The following is a 17,867-nucleotide window of genomic DNA, read 5'->3' as shown; positions in this document are numbered from 1 at the left end:
AATCTTTGTAGGGTTGAGGTTTTAAACTGGATATTCATTAGCCACAGATGTTGAAGGACTATTCTTGGCTCTCTTTGCCCTTGGTGATTATGTAAGTTAATATGCCTCTGATTTCTGAGTTTGTCTGAATGTAGGTTGCAGTCCTTTGGCACCTGGAAAACTGAACCTGCATTTTAATTGCATGATTTAAATCAAGTTAAGATCTAGAGTGTCCCTAGATGCCAGCTCTTAGAGCATAGTGAAGGAAACCACAATCCTTGAATACTGCTGTAAAAATAACATTTGATTTTGTTACAGATTAATTAAAAGTACTTTGAAGAAAGAAAAAATTTTATGGAAGTGTAAAGGACAGCCTTATGCTAGTTATGTTTTAAATGTAAGGAAATCTTGATCATATGCTTCCTCCTCCAGTACACTGGGGGAAGAATTTCATAAACTGGCAGCTAAATCTTTTCCTATATAGAGTACTGATTGGGAAGGAGGGAGGGGAACTTTTAGCAGTGTCAGCCCTGTGTAATGCTGTCTAGTTTGAGCTGCAGAACTTGCTTTCTGCCTCATGCATTTTCTTCATGGGAAATCACATTTCAGCTGTCTTGAGGACATGCTTTTCTCAGTGTAGTATTTGATGGTCTGCTCTGCCCTGGAAAGAGCATGAGGGTAGGGAGGAGGAACACTCGTGTCCCAAGGGGATTTTCTTTGAGGGCTGCAAGTACTTAGGACTATACTCTTAAATACATGGCTGTTCTGCTTCCCTTTAAATGCCCATTCTTCTTTTCCTAACCCTTAATTTAGGTAGCTCTCCTGAAGAGAATGCACTGACATAGAGGTCAGCACAAGGATTAGGATTTCTTCTGCAGCTACACAAGATCATCTTCATGAAGGAGCAGTTGAAATGAATTTTAAAGTAGAGGACAAAATCTGTTTATAATTCCCTGTGGAGCAGGTGGAGCTAGAATGCAGGTCTCCTAACAGCAAGGTTCAGTGTAATGTGAAAGGCAGAAGAAAGTCAGGAAGAATGTAGGAGCTTTACAGTGGGATGCTAATACTGGGATCTAGCTCTGCATGTAAATTAGGATTTAAAGAGCGACTTTTGTATTCTGATATTCTAATTCTTTTCTTAGTCTGGGTCTCCATCTGTTTGCTTTGCAGCTTTTGACTTACAGGAAATGTGTGTCATTTGTGTAGACCATATTGTTTTGAATTAAAAAAAAACCTAAAAAACAACAGCTTGAGTTAAAAATAATGTTGGTACAGTGTAATGCTAGGTTAAACATCCCCCTTAAAGCTGAAAATTTACTATGTTGGAGATTATTAATTCAGCACAGTTGGTATTAAGAAATTAAATTTTTGAATACAAGTAGTAGCATATGGAGAAAGGCAAAACATAGTACTGACTGAAAGGAATTCTGTCCACATGATCATCCTGGTGTTTTAAAATATTGCAGTTTTTAGTAGATCAGATCTATAGTTGAGGCTTCCAAATAGTATTTCCATCATTATTGTCCTTTAATGCATTTAGTTTAACACAACTATATGTGTGTGTTTTCAGTGTCAAAAATCAAACTCCCAAGTACTTTTCAATAATTCAAACTAGCTGTATATCTGTCTCAAATGTCAGGTGATGTTAGGTTAGCTGGGTTATAAAAGTGATATTTTTATTCCTGTTCTGCATACCAGACAGTGGTTAGGATATTTTCTCCATCCCCAGTAACAGTGGCCTTCTTCTCATCCCTTTCTTTTTGCTCTTACTTTTAGAAGAGGGAAGGAAATGTTCCCATTTTATCAACATTTCACACTCCATGATCAACCAAATTGAACCAAGCTACCAAATAAAACCTATTTACTTTGGGTTACAGTCCATTTATAATTCTCTGGTTTTAATGAAATATTCAAAATAGCTGAGCAGGATTTACAGCTGCCTATTTTTAATTGATCTGGACTCAGTTGAGGAAGATGTCTCTTGAAAATACCATACTAAATTCAGAAAAATGGTATTCAGAAAGCAGTAGAATCAGAGTCATAGCTATTGAAAGGCAAAATATCAGAGGAATGACTATGGCTCTCCAGGTTGTGGATGTTTAGAAGAGATGCTGATGTTGTCTGCAGGTCTCTTGGTTTCAGTTTATTACACTGCTCCATTGTAGTTATTTTGAATCTCCCACTACCACTGCTCCTGAATGGTTTTATTATGGTTTCTGAGTGGTGTCCTTGAGCTTTACCACACTCTGGCTTCAGCCTCAAAGGCAGCTCAGCATCCCCTGTGCCCACAGCCAACCCTTCCCTCCGCTCCACACCGGGATGTGCCACCCGCACCGGGCCAAAAAAATCTCCTCTGGGTCCCCAGTGTAAATCAGAGCATTGAACCAACCCAGGTTAAAAATAACCCTGGTAACCCTTACTCCTTCTCTCTTCTATTTTGGGGAGATTATTTTTAACAGGGATCAGTTTTGAGGTCTGATTTACAACCTGGCCCGTGGGCAGTGTGGTACAAAGGAGGTGGTGCCAAGTGTGATCCCTTAACCTGCAGCAGGGTCAGAACGAGGCTTTGGAGTCCTTAAAATGGTTTTGACACCAAAATCTTCAAGAAGGTAACGAGATAATAGAGTCTTAGTAAGAAAATATGTGAGCTGGGATCTCTTTGCTGCCAGAAGTGTTCCTTGATTATGTAGGCAACAGAGCAAAATTATCTGTCCCTGTAGATAACCACCCTGATGGGTATAATGATAGATATATTATTATTCCTGTCTAAATACATCATGGGAGAAGAAGAGAGCTGTTCTGGTTTGGCAGCATCACTAGCTCTATAAAGTAATGACAAACATAATCACTGCAGTGGGGGACATTGTCCATGGGGATATCTCAAATGTCACAAATTTTGGGGTGTGAAAGTAGGCAAGACATTTTCCTTGGTGAGGATACTCATGGGAAGCTGGGAAAGGTGGGAGACAGAGACAGTTTCTTGGGTGTCTGTATTGTGTATAGTTTGGATACTTAGCGCAGAGAGAAAATTAGGGCCTCCAGCTTTTTCTTGTCCAAATTTTTTATGATCTTGAGCAAGACACCTCAAGTTCTATTTACCTTTTTTTAGTCTCCTCTGTCTTATTATGTGTAAAAGACTAAAGAATACATATCTTCAGGTGCAAAACTACTAGAAGATGTGGATATGTAAAGTATTTTTGCCTCAAGAATGTTAATGTTCAGAGAAAGGAGTGGGAAGTCGGTATTAGTGATGTGGTGCTAGATACTCTGAAATAATCCTTACTTACTCTTTTTTAAATCTCTATTATCTTATCTACACAGAGCAGCTCCCCCTAAATGGGCTTCCAGATAATCCAATTGAGTTTACCTGATCAGAGTTTAACAGGAACTTATGTAAAGCTGGTTTTCCTATCCTTTAATAGCAGAATAATTTCTTGAATACAGATTAGTCAGAGTTCCTTTGAAGCCTTGTTTTAGTATAGGGTCTGTGAGGCAGGCAGCCACTTGATTTCATTTCTGTTTCCCATAATTGAAACATGTATAACTTGTAATGATTTGCAAATGAGTCTCCTGAAATCTCTGATTTTTTGTTTACATGGATAAATGCCTGATAGGAATATGTTACTCTTATGTTTGACTATCAATATCTAGCAAATTTTGTTAGTGCTAAAGTATTTATTAGAAGTGTTTTATTTGTTTGTTTTATTATTTCAGCCCTTTGAATTCTGCAATGCTTTCACTGAGGTGTTCACATAATTCTGTTGAAATCCCACAAAGAATTTCCTTAAATTGGAAAATCTGTAGCCCAGGACTTGAGACAATGGGCATTATATACATGTCTTTTCTGAGTCCAGTTGCTTTTGTAGTACAAAAACCTCTCACCCTATATTTTACTTTATTACTAATTTATTTGATTAGCATTTGAAGTGAATGCTAATGCTTTGTTCTATACTTGTGTTTTTATCCAGTAAATTCTCACCATACCAGACCATATTTACAGGTTCAGAAGTTCACGTGACTTAATTTCTCTTGATACATCTTCTTTGTTTTCCTCAGAGCAGTCTTAAAGAACAAGGACAGATTAATTCAATTTATGTTGAAATACAAGAGCTGTCATCTGAATTAAACAGGAAATAGGCGTAATTTAATATGGAAATTCTTAAGCATTTTCTGGTTTTAATCACAGTAAGAGACTATCACAAAATATTGGTGTATGCATAGATGAAATAAAATGATACCTGTGAGCCTCCCTGGTACTACAGTAGATCCAGCCACAGCCCTGTTGTGCTCAGCCTACTGGTCAGGGCTTTCAGCTGGTCTTTGGAGAATACATGACATTCCTTCAGTGTTCCAGGAAAATTTAAGATTTTTTTTTTTTAAGCTCCCAGGAAACAGAGTGTCTTTTTACTGTTAAATTACAGAAATAAAGCAGAACTTTCAATTAATGTATTTTAAATATATTTGCTTTTCATTTTTTCGTGGAGACTTTACTGTGGGCCTGTGAACACTTCTATGAGCACAGATGCTGCTTCTTCAGAAAGATTGGAAGAGGGTTTGTGAGCTGTCCTTGGGATTTGTGTGAATTTAGAATGAGGAGAACTATTTTATCTTACACCCTTTTCTGTTGGTGGAAGTTTCTGGTAAAAAGAGGCTTTTTGTTTCCAACATGAAAGGAAGCAGCAGAGTTTAGTGTGGTCCCAGGTGTTTGTTCTTGGCACCAGGTAATATCATTGGATATTAATCATGATATCAATATCATCACCAATAATATCATTGGATTTGACTGTTCAAGCTTATATATTTATTAAACAAAAAACAGCTAAATGATGTAGTATAAAAGACATTTTCCAAACCGTGATTTAAGGCTCAAAGGAAATTTCTCAGTCTTATTAAACCTTCTTTCTTAGACTGAAGTCTCCAAAAATAGCTGATGGTTGAACTGCCTCTGTCACCAGTGTAAACTACCCTGAGAGAGCTGGTATGAGGTAGACTTCATTGTGCCTTTTCTGCTATCAGAAGATTTGATTCACTAATGAATTGCCTCTTTCTATGTGTAATACACTTGGAAGAGGCAGAGGAACACTGATTATTTGGTTTAAATTGTAGAGGAATCTTGATGATATAGGGAGCAGGCTTGCTGCTGTCCCCCAAAGTGAGTTTGCCTCCCTAATTAAAGTGAGGAGCTGTGTTCTGGTATCAACAGATAAAGTTTCTGTGGCAAATAAACTTCTTGTGAAAGCAGAAATTAAAGGGAAATGGTTTGATATGTTAGTGAGGACTTCTAACCATAGCACGTTGTAGCTATGGGTATGGATTTATGTGTTGGCACATTTCTCGAATGCTGTGGTGTTTTGAAACTCTTAACAAAGGGGAATAATGTGAGTTCAAACTTGACAGAAGTTTCTCAAGTAGAATTCCCCTTCCCATTGGCCAATTCTTGCAGCCACATCCAGTTTAATTTGTACAACTAGAAGCTACCAAGCAGAAACACAGAATATTTCAGCATCATTCTTCTTTTCCAAGCATGAAAAACTATTGATAATGAGACTAAATCCTTGCTGAAAATGTTCCTGACTCTGTTATGGGAAGTGCTGAGAGCACTGGGCCTCTCCCAAAGAGTTTTGTATTCAGCTCTGGACACATGCCAGTAGCTGGAGAATATCTTCAACTATTTGTAGGTATGCATTTCCTTTGTGATATCATCAGCATATTTGCCCTAAAATAGCAAGCAATAATTAACACTTGTTCACACCATTAGGAATGCAGATGTTTCCCTATTCTAGTAAGTGGCTTATTAAACTGTCTGATTTTACAAATTTAACACATTCTAGTATCCCTACCCAAACCTGGGGTGAACAAAAAGATGCCATGAGTTCCCTGCTCTGAGCAGTAGTCAGTAGTGATCGCTTGATTTCATATACGAGCCATGAGAAATAAATCAGTTTGGTGGGTACTTACCTATCCTGGAATGAGAAAATCAGCTGCTGCAGTATGTCTTGGAATGCTCTGTGCTGTCCTGCCATCCCATGACCTTGCCTTGTTGCAGTGCCTGGCTTGTGGAATGCAGCAGAGCTGCCTGGCTCCCAGGAAAGGAAAGCTGTGCTCCCCTCTGCAGGGTAGGTCTGTAAAGGGGTTTGAAACCAATGGTCAGTGCTGCTTTTAAAAGCTGGACACATTGGGAAGCAAAGTCCTCCAGGAGACAGTTTTACAGTTAGGAGCTGGTTTGGTTTGACCTTTAATCATTCGATTTGTAAGCCGGTGACCTATTTAAAACTCTTATTATGAAACGTGCAGCTCCATGGGACAGTGAACTTTGCCCAGGAATTGAATCCCAGTTTTAACCACGACATTGTGTAATGGTTGTACACACCTTCTAGGAGGTAAGGTTTTTTTCAATGGCATTGACTTTTGCTGGAATTAGTAAATAAACTGTTCTGTTGAAGGATCCACCCCATATTATACTTTACAAAGAAAAGGTAATGTTGCATGTCCATGCTAAGTTTCCTGTGGATTTGGTGTCACAGTGGCATTGCCTGTGCTAGTGTTTTTCCCTCCCAACATCCTAATGCCTATGAAACATTGCTTCAGAAACATTTTTTCTTTAAGTCTCTTGAGTATTTATACATCTGGAGGGAACAAAGCCTTGTGGACAGTATGTCCAGTTATATTCTTTCATTTTCTACCAGTCTTTTATTCTTTTAGAATGCTTCCCAAAAGCAGATCTTGGTTCCTTTCGTTTTTCCCAGGCCTGGAGTTTGTCTCTTGAGGATTATTTTTTTTAACAACCCAAGTGCTCAACCCCCAAGTTCTTTAACACTTTCTGTAGTTCAACTTTGAGCAAAAACACTGTTCTCATGCTGCCATTTATTCAGCTTGTTGAAATTTTCCAATATAAGTCGGTTTTAAACATGATTAGATTCTGCATTGCCCCTTTTCTAATCCAGAGTTGTGTCAGCAAGATCATTCTGGAACAAAGAACCGTTTTCCAGGCGTCCCTTCCACATTTCCACTGATGTTTTTTTTTCTCTCTAGAGGTCTGCAGAGATTCCTGTAAGTGAATACAAGTGATTTACAAATATTGCCTATTGACTCATTGTGTTGGGAAGCTTTCAGCAGGTGGAGAAACTGTTGCCTCATAAATAAAACATTAATAATGAAATACATTTCACATAAATGCGGCTTTTTTTAACCATTGCGGTGTTCCGGTATCGTGAGACTTGAGGTTTCCTCAGCAGCAGCAAGTTGTGGCCCTTGATCCTTCAGTTATCTAAGGAAGACCAGAGAGAGTTTATCCAGACACAGGATTTTCTCAGGGTTTTTTATGGTTTCCCAGAAGTGGAGTCTGTTCTTGGGGATTGTGCCCGGAATTCAAACTATGCCCCTGCCCAGCCTGAGCAGATTCAGTCAGGCCCTGTTTGTTTTCTTCAGATCTGTGTTACATTGACATTCCTTTCCTTGAGTGTTCTCCTCAAGGATTTCTCCCTCTTTAGGGTTATGTGAACGTTTTGGGACGTGTAAAGTCTGGTCTGGTGGTGAATAAATGCTCCAATCCTGACATAAAGCTCAGGAGGAATTCATTCCTCATCTTCCCTGGTGGTGCCATCCTGTCACCACTTCTGTTGACTTTTGTTGCTTTACACAGCTTCAGCTGTACTTTAAACAGGATCTTGGGTGTGTATTGTGACACTGCAGCATTTTATTTTTTTTAACAGAAATTACATAATTTGAATTTTTTTCCCCCCAATTTTAAGTATGCATAGGGAAAGAATGGATAATATGATCATACACTGCAAATATTAAGGATCATTTGGAACCGAACATTCAGATCTACTTGTTGTGGAATGTCATCTCAAACCAAATTGTTATTTAGTATTATTTGTTTATTTTAGTTGTTTTGTTAGGAGTTCCATTTTATAGTGCAAGAAAAACCTGTGTTGATGCTGCTGTAGAGTCTGTTATATTAGAATGTGCCAGCAAATGAATCAGTGTTGTGGAAACAAGAACCAGACATGTAAGGACTAGTTTTCTGGCTATTTCTTTTCAGGAAATTTTCCTGCTACTTTTGGTTAATTTGTTTCCTAACTCATTATTTTTAGAGCTCTCATACAAATTATACCTATTTAACTAAAAATAGCCAAAAAACCTAGCCCTTTTGCTAACTTGATTTTTCTAGTGGCCTCTGAAGCCCCTGTTTTACCTAAATACATAACAAATCTTGTGGTTTTTCTTGCCTTCCCTGAGAGTAGCCCCAGGCTACATTCCATGACTCAAATGGGATGCTGAGGATTTCTTGTGTTATTCTTTTTCTTAAATATTATTTCAGAGCTGTGGTTAGTGTAGGTGTTAGGGAGGAGGGAGAATCTGGGGTTTTTGCAATAAGCTACTACGTCTTAATTCCAAAATCCGTCGCTACAGTAAGGAGGCTTCTAATAAAGCAGGAGATGAGCTCTGCAAACCTGGTTCTGACCTTGCTTGGGTGAAACCTTCTGGTTCTCAGCCGTGTGAGGTGGCTCAGCATCAGTCCCAGCATGTGTGAATATGTATTTGATGTGGCCTGAAGACAAAAGGTTGTGTATTAATGAAAGGCCTTCATATTTGACCATCTCAAGTCATGTAGTTCATTTTTTAAAACACAATACAAACAAGAAAAAAAGACCAAAAATAACAGCAAAAACCTACCCCAAAGAAACCCCACTGTATCTTAGTATAATGATCTATTGCTCTTTACTTGTTGTAGATCCTGATTTTGAAACCCCAATAAGAAGTGCAAAGAATGTGGAATTAAATTCTTTTTCCATCCCACATGGACAATTAATAACCATACTGAGAAGATTGCTTAACTATTGCTGGTTATAGTTCAGATTAGCAGGACAGGCATAAAGGCAGTTCTAAACATTTTATTGCTAATTTGGCCTAACAAGACACAAACAGTGATCTTTATCCCATTATTGTAATTCATGTATTTTCTTAGAAGTGAAAACTGCCCTTAGAACACAGGGAGGACTCTTCTAAACAATATGTAACTGTTCTGGTAAACTAAACCCTGGGCTTTCTATTTATTACCAATGTGTTTATGCTAGGGCCAGGAACTGGTTTTATTTTTCATTCCATTTTGAGATCTGATTGCAGAAACTACTTCAAATGTAAGGCATTATGGAGTTTAAAACGTCTTTGAAATAATTGTTTTATATCAGCTTTCCACCAAGGTGTCATAGTTGTAGTCAGAAACAGTAATGAGGAAGAATTTTTGTGACAGAATCTTACTGTGCTGTGACTTTTCTTATTAAAGCACTGACTTTTTTCACTTTATATCTACATTTTTTTGATGATGAAGAATGTTTCACTGCTTTTTCTGTAAACTTACCTTTGCCTTTGACAATTTGTCCATTGAATCAGCTGCTGTTTCAGCAAAAAAAAAACACCTTGTACAATTGCTGATTCCATTTTTCAATTTCCCAGCTTTGTAGTCATAAGTTGAGTGAGCCATATGATGTTCTGTATTGAACAGCTGTTACTTTTGTAAACAAATATAGAAACATTCTCCAAAATGGGTTTTGTTCAGATACAGTGAGATTGCAGATAATTCCCCCTCTCTCCTTTACTTTCTCTTCCTTCTCCCTTTTGCTTTAGAAAGATATTTTCCTCACTGTGCTGTGATATGATTGAAGGTGACTGACAGTCCCCCAAATGCCAAGAAATTGGAAATCTTCAAAATTTAAGTATCCAATGAGCATAATTCCAGAAGTGGGAGACAGAAAACTGAGGACTGGAATTAAGATTTTGATTCATCTTCTGTTTCCTTTAATAGCAAAAGCAAATGGTCATGCAATCTGCAAATACTAAAAATCAAGTAAAATCTTCTTACCTGCTTCCGAAATAAATTCAACTGGTCTTTTGTTCATGAATAGTTCACAAAAGCAGGGAACAAACTGACATCTAATACCATATATAAACATCATAATCTCTTTAAAAGAAATCAGAACAAAATGTAGATGTGTATTTTGTGTTTACTCTCATTTTTGTATATGTGCAGCTAGGGAATACTTAATAGCAATAAAAGGACAATCAAATTTGCATCTGATGAGCTGCTTCCATCATTGGTATTCATAATTGTGTGATCACACAAGCACATATGCATCTTATACCTGCCAAGAAGAGGGTGCTCTGAATATCAGCATCACTGAATTTACTGTAAGATGCCTTTATGCATCTTTAAGATGCAGTTTAAAGGATTTATGGTTCTGCTACAGTTCACGTGTTAAAGATTCTGGTAGGAATGTGAATTTCTTTGAAAACTCTTTTCAAAGTGAAACCTAGGAATGTGTCCCCTTTCTTTGTACTATATTGATAGTAAAGGAATGTGAGAAACTGATATCCCAAGAGATGGAGGAACCTTGAAGCAGCAAAAATAACACATTTTTCTTCTTTAAAACAAATCTGCTGTAAAGAAAAAGGGTGGGGAGACACAGAATATATGCAACAACAATTTTAAAGGTCTTGCACTCACCTGGATTAAAAAACTAAATTATTTGCCACTTAGAATGAAAGTCTTTTACCCAAAACACTTCAAAGCTCTGAAAGATAGCCAAGGAGCACCCATGGTTGTTGGTTAGAGGAATGCCCACAGTGATGTCTGTGTGTATTTTAGTCACCAGCCTGCTGCTGTTCTTTCTAAGTGTATTCAGAGTTCTTGGACTGATGGCCAGAAGTTCAATCCCGTGTTGCACACACACTGTTGGAGCCAAAGTGATTCTTTCATATGCAAAATGAGAGGGCTTTTGGTTGTGTTGTTAGCTTGTGTTAAGGGTTCAACAAATCTAAAGCATTGCATTTTTGGCTGTCTGCTCTCATATCTTGGCTTTTAGTTTTTAAGGCTGAGACAAAACATGATCTAGCCTTGTATCACTGTCTTTCTTCTGTAGTTCAATGTCTTCTTACAGTGTAAATGAATAAATTTACGAAAGTGGTACAGAGTTAAGTAAGATACAGATGTCTGTACAGTCCCTGAAGATCCTCACTAACTTGCAAAGTCATGTAAAATTTAATTATCATTATCATTCATGCAGGAATTACAGAGAAGTAGTGTTTCATTGACGAAAAAGAAATCACAACAGCCACATGAACATAAAATAGAGTGACACTACAAGTTAAAGAACAAATGTTACCAAAACGCATTGATCATTAAAAATGCTAAGGAAATTGTCATCAATGAGGCATTAATCCTTCTTATAGTCAATGGTTGGATTTTATCAGTGATTGAGAAGCAGTTAACTCTTACAGAGCATTGAAGTCAAACTTAAAAAGCCAACTGAACTCGTAGTGAGGTTCTAAAGCATGGTTAAAGATTTTTGTTAAATATGCTCTATTTCCTGCTCATTGCAAGACAAAATGATACATTACTATTTGCTGATTCTCTTCATCTCTAACCCTTTTCCTTAACTCTTGTTTTCTCATTTCAGGAGTTTTATGAACACACAAAAACACTTTGGCAGGATGAAGGTGTGAAAGCCTGCTACGAGAGATCCAATGAGTACCAGCTGATTGACTGTGCACAGTAGTGAGTACTGCTCCACCCCACTGCACGTGGCAATGACAGTGCTTTGGTGTCCTGATGCTTGCTTTCCCTTACCCCTGGAAAAGGAATGTGTGGTGCATAATGAATTCTTGGTAATCAGCTGTTCAGAGAGGTGGGACAAACTGGTGTTCAGTTAGACAATATCTGCATTGACTTCTTTCACTTTCAAAAGGCTTTAGTAAGGCCCATAATGAGGGGACAGTTTTATTGTCTTCAGGGCCAAATTTCCAGCCTCTTCTTCCACTTGGCCCATCCTTTCCAGATGTCAGCTTCAGATGCTGCAGTAAGCTGCAGTAAGTTGGAGACAGTATTGGTGGGAAATAACCTGCTTGTCACTTTTGTTTCTAGTGCAGTTTATTTAACTGGAAACAAAGAGATGGGAGTGATAGTCATGGGAAGCAGCCTGTGATCAGTCACCGGAGTTCTGCTTGTGTGCCTTCATGCACATATCTGAGAAAGAGTCATTCTCTCCTGGTATTTATACTGCTGGGATAATTAGTATTGTCTTGAGAGTCTGCTGCATGTTTGCAGTTATTTATCACATCCAGCAATATACTGTGGCTCAGGATTTTTTATGGCAAGGTGCTCGAGTTAATTGTGACCATTCCTGGTCCTTTTGTTGTGCGTACTCAAGAATTGCAGGACTTAAGTATGAAATATTAATGGTTAAAACTGTTCTTAGTTTATATTCTCTTTACTTCTTTTGGAGAAGCTGAAATAAAGTTTAATGGTCAAGAAAATGAAGGTTTCTCATTTCACACGATGGTGGCAACTGCAGTTTGTCTAATACTGCATCTCTTAAAAAACAGGTGATGAAATAAAATCTGTAAGGTTCTTCTGTTTGTTTGTTTAGGTAGACTTAAAGGTAAATCAACAATTAGCTCTGTTTGAAAAGAGACAAGAGAGATAATTTTACTATGCCTTGCACAGCTCCAGGTCTGTAGGAGCCTCTTTGAAGTTTTGCCATTGTTTCCAGAGTGAATTTGTTTGATGTGTAACGATGTCTTTTGCATTAGGTGACTAATGTTTGATTATTTGACATGGAGCTTTTTGCAAGTTCAGTTGCTACAAAATAAAAAAGTACAGATATTTTCATTTTCAGACAAGCAACCAGCAGATTTTGTGTTTCTAGTGTAAAGCTGATAGAAGTGAGGGAAAGGTGGGTTTGTTTCTGGTTAGTATTTGTTTATACCTTCTGTGCTGTGAAGAAAGATATGGTTGAGAACTAAGAGGGTTTTGTGTTGCCCTTTTTCTGCCCTGAATGCACAGAAGAAAGCTGAAATTCTTATCATCCCTGGACACTGACTTTTCCATGGATCAGCAGGGGAGGTGGCCCTCATGATGGCTTTACCATCCTGCTCCATCTAGTGGAACAGTTAATTCTACATCATGGGCTGTTCAGCCAAAAATAAACTTTGAACATTGCTGACAAATTAGATTTTTTTTTCCCTAAAGAAAATAAAATAAAAATTGCTGTCTCCTTCTAAAAGTATTTAATAATTCTAGTATTTATTCCATGTGATGGTAACATACATGACACTACAGTCTTGTAGAAGGAGCTTTCTAATAGTTAATTTTGATAGTTCTTGTCCTTTCTGGCATTTTTGACCATGCAGTGGTGGTGTTGTTTTTAATAACAGAATATGCACAGTAGGAGTTTTTTAATGGCAAAATGTTATCATGCAGGTTAATGTCACTTTGAAATGCTGAATTTGTTTTTATCACATTAAATTTTCAAGGGACCTAACAAAAACTGCTTCCTATAAAATTTGACTGGATTGATACCTTTAAATTAACCTGGTGAGCACACACTAACAAAAATGTGGCAAAGGCAAAATACAAAATATATCTGAGATTTACTAAAGTAGGGATATTTTAATATGGATCTGCAAGTTGCAACTAACTGTTGTTCGTGCTAATAGATTAAAAGAGAATATTGATCAAACTCTATCGGGGTTGTCCATTCTTTCAGAGAAAAGTTTTGGTTTTCCCCTTTTGAAGCCCCCATTTGAAACAAGGAAGTTACACTGGCAGTGGGAGATGGAAAAGAGGCATTTGTCTTTCAAGATCAGTCTGACTTGGAAAAATCCTTTCTTGGTCTTGAAAGTTGGATAAAATCTTAAGTGTTAATGGATTCTTTGCTCAGTGATCTGCCTTAAAATTTTAAACAATGTTTTTTGTTCACAAAAATTAACTTTTTAGAATAGTTTGTAAAAAAAATTAATTCTTTTCAACTGTCATTTTTTGAAGGCTGAATCACTTAGTGTAAAGTTCGTGTTGGTATGGACTTCTTTAACATTCTGAATTTTTTTAAAAAGGAGGTTTTGTCAGTGTTGTGACACAGTTTTATATAGGAAGCTTTTGAGGATATTCTGCCAAATGTTTAAAAATCACTTTTGCCTGTCTTTTAGCTGTTCTGCTTTCCATGGATAAAAGCTGGTTCTACATGTAGACAGCTTAGCTGTAGTCCAGGAGAAGGAAGACCTTTCTAGGATTCAGGGATGGAGAACCTGGAAAAGAAAGATGCTGGAGAGAAGGCAGTTTAAACTTCTGGAGAGTTTGTGCTGAGGAAAGACGGGAATTTGCTGATGGGTCAGGAGCTCTCCTGGATGGACAGAGCGTGAGGGAAAAGCCACTTTCTGTTTCATGTTCATTCCCAAGAAAGTGGGAACAAATGTAATTCTCAATGTTTTATTTCCCTAATTCCGGTGTAGGGGTTTAGAGTCCAAAAATGGTATTTTTCACCTGTTCTGGAGCAGTAACTTTAAATGTACAGTGCTTCCTTCTGCATCTCTACAACTTTCATAGTCTTCCATAAGAAGTGACATTATTACACACTCTTGCTGTTGCTCCACCGTGTCTCTGGTTGTGTTGGCTGAGAAAAGGCGACTTCACCAAAAGCCACAGGTGCTTCCCATTTCCTGGCTTCCCATTTCCCTGCAGTTGTGATCCTTGGAGGTGTGAGGCTGGGAGGTCTGGCCAGTAACCTCATCTGCTGGAGAGCCCTTCTGGTGTCCTGCCCTGTATCCTTAAGGCACTGCCTAAATGAAAATGTCACTTCAGAGGAGTCCTGTTCATTTTGAAAGAGTAGCTGCCTCTGCTCATCATGAGCTTTACTGTACTTCCTGCCCAGGCATATTTTACAGTCTTGAGAGGCAGAGAAAGGAAAGAAGGCTTGTTTCCCTTTTCTTAACTGGCCTTACTAAGAAATCAGTTTCAATTCTGCATTTAGAACAGCACGGTCTGTGACATTGTCACCAGTTTGTGTCTGTATTTCAGCGGTGAGGAGGGAGCTTTATCTGTGAGGAGACCAAATTTCATTGCCTTGCATCTTGCAGGGATGTACACAGAGTGTTCATGTGAAGCTGCCATGTGATCCTGCTCTTGGCTAATAATAAACAGAACAACACAGAAGGGTCTAGAATACAGAAAATCCCAAAAGTTGTTATATTATTTACCATCCATCGTATGTCTTCCCTGAAGGCACAGGGTCACATTTTATTTAGAATTATTATTAAAAAATATAGGAGCCATTTCCACTGTGATGTGCCAAAGCCTGTTTGTCAAATCTTCCTTCTGTCAAATACAAACAAACACGATCTCTTTGAAGCACTGTTGTTGCCAGTACTTCTACCTCAGGTTTCATTTGAGCAGCTCTGGTTTTAAAGCCTCAGGAATACCCAGCATCCAGAGTAAGCAGGATCTGTCCCCTGGGAATGTGCTGTTTGTGGCACGAGGATGTGAAGGTACCCACACTGTCCTGGCAGGTCTTGCCCAAAGCCTGTGGATGGCCTGAAGAAACCTGCATTGAACATTTGGGTTTAACTGTTCAGCAAATTAAGAGCAAAACCTGGGTACTACACGAGCTTTCTAGTGCTTTTTTCTAGGGTTGCTGATATTAGGCTGAGCCCACAGATCCCTGAATTTTTGATTGGGTTACCCTTGGCTGCTCATTGGGTTTTGTGCTTCATTTTACACTGCGTTTTCCCTGCGAATCTCCTCGCTGGTGCTTCCTGGTTGTGGCTGGGGTGGAAAAGGAAATAATGTGAGAGACAGTGTTTGCAGCCCATTTCACACCCTGCGAGGTCAGGAAGGGCTGGAAGCAGCACGAGGAGCCCATTCTCACGCTATTTCCTGCCTCTGCTCCCCTCCTGCGCTGCCATTTCGGGGAAGGAGAAGGCGCAGGGAGGAGGCTCTGGAGGTGCAGAGTCACGTTTCTGGAACTCCAGCACCAGCAGAGCCTCTCTGATACCTTGAAACTGTGCCAGGCTCCTCCAGAAGGGTTTATGAGGAGTATTTTTGAAGATGTTTGTTTTTAAAATACTTATCAAAGAAAGGCAGGGAGTGCAGCTATTAGCTGACTGCTGTGCAGGGCTGCTGAAGGATCAGCACATGTGGACACACAGGCTTTTTTAATTTCTGATGTTGTGAATTCTTTATATTTTTATTAAGATTTATGGTGTGTTTTATTTCTGGAATTGCAGACTTGCAGAGAGCAGTTAAGAGCCCCAATCTGTGCGCTTGATGATTTTCTTCCATGTTCATTTCTCTTCATGACAAAGTTCCCTTCATGGAACATGCAGTAAAGTGTGTTTGCTCAAAGTCTCAACTTTTTAAATAGTGTCTGATTTATCAGGAGTACTACTGTTAGTCTAGTTTATTATCCATAATATTTATTACTTGTAAATTTTTTCCTTTTACTTTCTTAACATTTGATGTGATTTTGACAGAGTGGTTTCTCTTGTCTCCAGCTCCTCTGAGTGCTCCCATTGAACAGCAGGAATTTCCCTGGCCCCTATTCCTGGCATACATGAGCTTCTTACTGACAGTGACAATTACATTGTTAAACACTCCCATGAGGAAGAACAATATTCATGTCCCCTTTTGCTGGAATAAAACTGGTGAGCGTGCCTACTGCTGTGTGAATTCCTTGGCAAGCCAAAGAGTAGACCCAGATCATCTAACTCCTAATTTTTGGTCTTGATTATAAAATTCACGTTATTCTATTCCAGAGTGCTTAGAGATAACTGAATTAGGGTCTTTTCCCTGCTCATCTTCAGCTTGAGGGAATAGAAGATCATGTTTTAAGCAAGGTTAAATTTTGATTAAAGAAATACAGCCCAGGCTATACATTTTCTGCAGTCCAGTGCAGTATTAGGTGTATGATGGGGAGCACAATAACTCCTGTCTTTGCATGACTTCAGTGAAGTCACTACCAACAACACAGGTCCAAATATATAGTATGTGAATTATACCCAACTCCTCCACATGTGTGTCCTCTCTTGCTGACTACCAATAGCAGGGATGTGCCTGCTGGCAAGTGCTCTGAAAACAGGATTACCTAAATTTAGCCAATAAATGGATTATGAATCTAGCACATGTTCCCACTCTTGTCACAGCTAATCATAAATTCATAATTTCAAGCTACACTCAACCCCAGATAAACTCCTCTGTCTTCAAAGTAAATTACATCCCAGTATGAAGCAAGATAAACCAAAAGGTGTCCCAGAATAGGTTACTTGAATGTTAGAAATTTGGTGTTCCAGTAAGGAAGATAAAAAGTTGATGGCCCATAAATGGCAGAAAGACCTTTACAAATCCAAAATGTGAATAACTGAAGAAGTCATACCCCACAGCCTTTTGAGGTGTTTGTGATGCCCATTGCATCATCCTGAATTATTGTCAAGGGGCTTAACTGTTTGCTCCAGGAATCTGATTTCTGCTTCTACTTTCACTTCCTCGGCCACTTCCAGCCCCCTTCATTCATCTGCTGCTTTTATTCCTCCTCTGTTCCACACATCTGTGAATGTGCCAGTTCCTTTCTGGCCTTTGGCTGCAGATACAACTTCCTTTCCCTGCCTGGTAGTAACTATTGAGGATTTGCTTTCAGCTGGAGGCAGGGCTGACCTGGTTGTGGAGCATGAAAAAGCTGGGTTGGACCTTCTTCCCAGGTTTCTTGTGTCCAAATACTCAGTTTAAGTTTTTAACTCAGTTAAGTTCACTTTTTAGTTTAAGTGCATCACTTGCTAATGCCTGCAAGGGTTAAAGATAAACTCTAGTGTTCACAGATGCCTGATTCAGTGGAAATGGGTGTTTTATATTTGCTTTCACGTGCAAATGGATTTGCTCTTCTTAGCCCAACAGCTATTTCTTTGTTTCAGACAAAATTCACATGCACAACATTTTTTGTTCTAGTTAGGCTTGCACTGGATCAAGAGTATTTTTCAAAGTTTGGCAAGAATGTTAGCATTTTATTTAAATAAAAGTTGTCTTTAAAATAGTAATTTTTTCTGAGGTCATAAGCAGATTCCCA

The 17,867-nt window shown here is 38.6% G+C and overlaps 1 protein-coding gene across 2 annotated transcripts in view; it reads left to right on the top strand.

Moving 5' to 3' along the window:
* GNAS (GNAS complex locus) overlaps positions 1-17,867 on the top strand; it is a 133,140-nt gene that overhangs the window by 85,506 nt on the left and 29,767 nt on the right. For both annotated transcript variants that reach the window (XM_014254151.2, XM_005524837.3), the window contains exon 5: positions 11,439-11,536. In XM_014254151.2, the coding sequence (XP_014109626.2) occupies positions 11,439-11,536 (98 nt within the window). The remainder of the gene's footprint in view (positions 1-11,438; positions 11,537-17,867) is intronic.

This window comes from Pseudopodoces humilis, chromosome 19 (assembly GCF_049639895.1).
Source record: "Pseudopodoces humilis isolate 2021_Gansu_Grassland_sample_001 chromosome 19, ASM4963989v1, whole genome shotgun sequence".
Taxonomy (NCBI): domain Eukaryota; kingdom Metazoa; phylum Chordata; class Aves; order Passeriformes; family Paridae; genus Pseudopodoces; species Pseudopodoces humilis.
The sequence above is the reverse complement of the archived record's forward strand: the minus strand, read 5'-3'. Positions and strand labels throughout refer to the sequence as shown.